General features: G+C 42.6%; 1 protein-coding gene across 1 annotated transcript; it reads right to left on the reverse strand.

The window, feature by feature from the left end:
• Positions 1-212: 212 nt before the first annotated feature.
• On the reverse strand, positions 213-1662 carry KCNJ1 (potassium inwardly rectifying channel subfamily J member 1). Its single transcript, XM_026709086.2, has one exon. It carries the CDS (start codon positions 1650-1652, stop codon positions 534-536), a length of 1119 nt encoding a protein of 372 aa, XP_026564871.1. The 5' UTR covers positions 1653-1662; the 3' UTR covers positions 213-533.
• Between the last annotated feature and the right edge of the window lie 352 nt (positions 1663-2014).

Raw genomic sequence — 2014 nt, forward strand, 5'->3', positions numbered from 1 at the left:
TTAATTTGCTGTTGCCTTCCTCTTTGGATTTTTTTTTTTAAACTTCCTAATCTAATCCAGAGCTTTTCTGGTCATTTCACAGCCAAGGACTAACCAAGTCTAAGTCTGCTTTCCATTTTTTTAAAATTACTCAAAACTGGCTAAGATCCCACTGGGACTGCATCCCGAATATAGTTCCCTGCATAAGGAAACATTTACATTTACGCAGTCGTGCTGTCATGATCATTATTTAATTTTAAATCCACTTATGATCCAGCCCACAATACATTTTTCCACTTTCTCCCCATCACGACATAGAATCTTTTTCTTGGTACCCAATATTACAGACTAAGCCTTTCGACCTATCAACACATTATATAATATTTGGGGAATTACTACTTCGTAGTCTTTTCTGGTTGGATCACGATTGCTATGATCAACAAAACAAACAAGTTCATTTTTTTTCCACAACAGAAAATAATTCGGCATACGTGGCACATCCTGGGCATATCAAAAAGTAAGCATGCACACTCGACTCCCACAGGACAATGAAGTCACATCTTTGTCTCACTGGATTCACTAACTTCCTGGAACACAAAAGCAGGGTTGTCAAATCCCATCTTTGCCTTGGCTTTCATGTCCTTCTCGTTGTAGAGGCAAAAGGCACAATGTGGAGTTTCCACTTCTACAACTTTGCTGAAGTTGTGAAAGTCCACCCTGTATTTCCCTTCTTTTGTCTTCGAAACGATGGGGGCAAAGCGGTAACCCCAGAGGACTTCTTCAGCGATGTAAGATGTCCGTACTTGACAGGTTGCACTGGTGGACTCTACGGTCCCATCCAGAAACACCACCAGCTCAAAGTCATGTTGAAGGAGGGTGTCAGCTGACATGTGAAAGAAGGGACTGTGCTTATCGATGACGTGGTATATCGTCAAGGGGCAGATGAAGAAGAGGTTCTCGTTGCCCGCATCCACCATGAAATGGATGTTGACTTGGTCCAAGATGATGGTCTCCCCTTCGGGTGTGATGGTGGTTTTCAAGAGTTTGCCGTAGATATGACTTCCAATCAGCAGGCTTTTCCTGAGGTTGGCCACTCGGATGAGAAGACAGAGTTTCCCGCCTCGTTTACTAATCACAGCGTTTTTGCTGAAGGTGATCGTTTTCGCTCTCTTTTTGGGTCTGGAGATTTTGGCCAAAATGGCCCCACACATGAAGGAGTTGATGATAACTCCTAGGATAGATTGAAAGATGAGAAGGAAAATGGCCGTGGCACACTGTTCCGTAACACACCTGAACCCGTAGCCAATAGTGACCTGGGTCTCCAGGGAGAAGAGGAAAGCTGAGGTCAAGCCGTTGATGTTGTCTACACATGGTGTGTGATTTATAGAAGGGCTGAACTCTGGCAGATCTTGATGGATATAGGCCACTGCATACCAAAGAAGACCAAAAAGGAACCAGCTGCCCAAGAAAGCTGAAATAAAAATGGTCATCTTATACCTCCACCTGAGGTCCAGGATGGTGGTCCAGATGTCGATCAAGCAAACAAATCTTGACTGTTCTTCAACATTCCCAAATTCTATGTTACACCTTCCATCTTTTGACACCAGACGTGACCTCCGTCTTTTGCATTCGGCCCAGTGCAGTGTGAAATGTTTCTGGAAGTATTTAAACATTCCCAGCAATCACTCTGGATTAAAGGGAGAAAGGGAAGAATTATTACAATTTCTTGTAATCGTTTTTTTTTTTTTCTTAGCGAACTTATCCGTGTGGAAAGGATTCCACTTGACTCTTAAATAGGGAGTTATGGAATAGCCTAAGGAAGCATTCCAAAGTAGTACTTAACTCGGGCAGGTACTGTAACACTAATGGCTTAAATTCTACCTCATGACTCTCCTTGAAAGCAGCTAGCAATGTATTTTCTCCACTTTCATTGCTGGAACTAATAAAAGTTGCAAGAAGCTCTTATAGTAGCACAGTTACTGCTAGCGAGTTGATAAGTACTTCGTTTTGTGATTGCTCAATGTAGATTTGGCAG

This window comes from Pseudonaja textilis, chromosome 9 (genome assembly GCF_049901715.1).
Source record: "Pseudonaja textilis isolate UNSWEBS1 chromosome 9, rPseTex1.2, whole genome shotgun sequence".
NCBI lineage: Eukaryota > Metazoa > Chordata > Lepidosauria > Squamata > Elapidae > Pseudonaja > Pseudonaja textilis.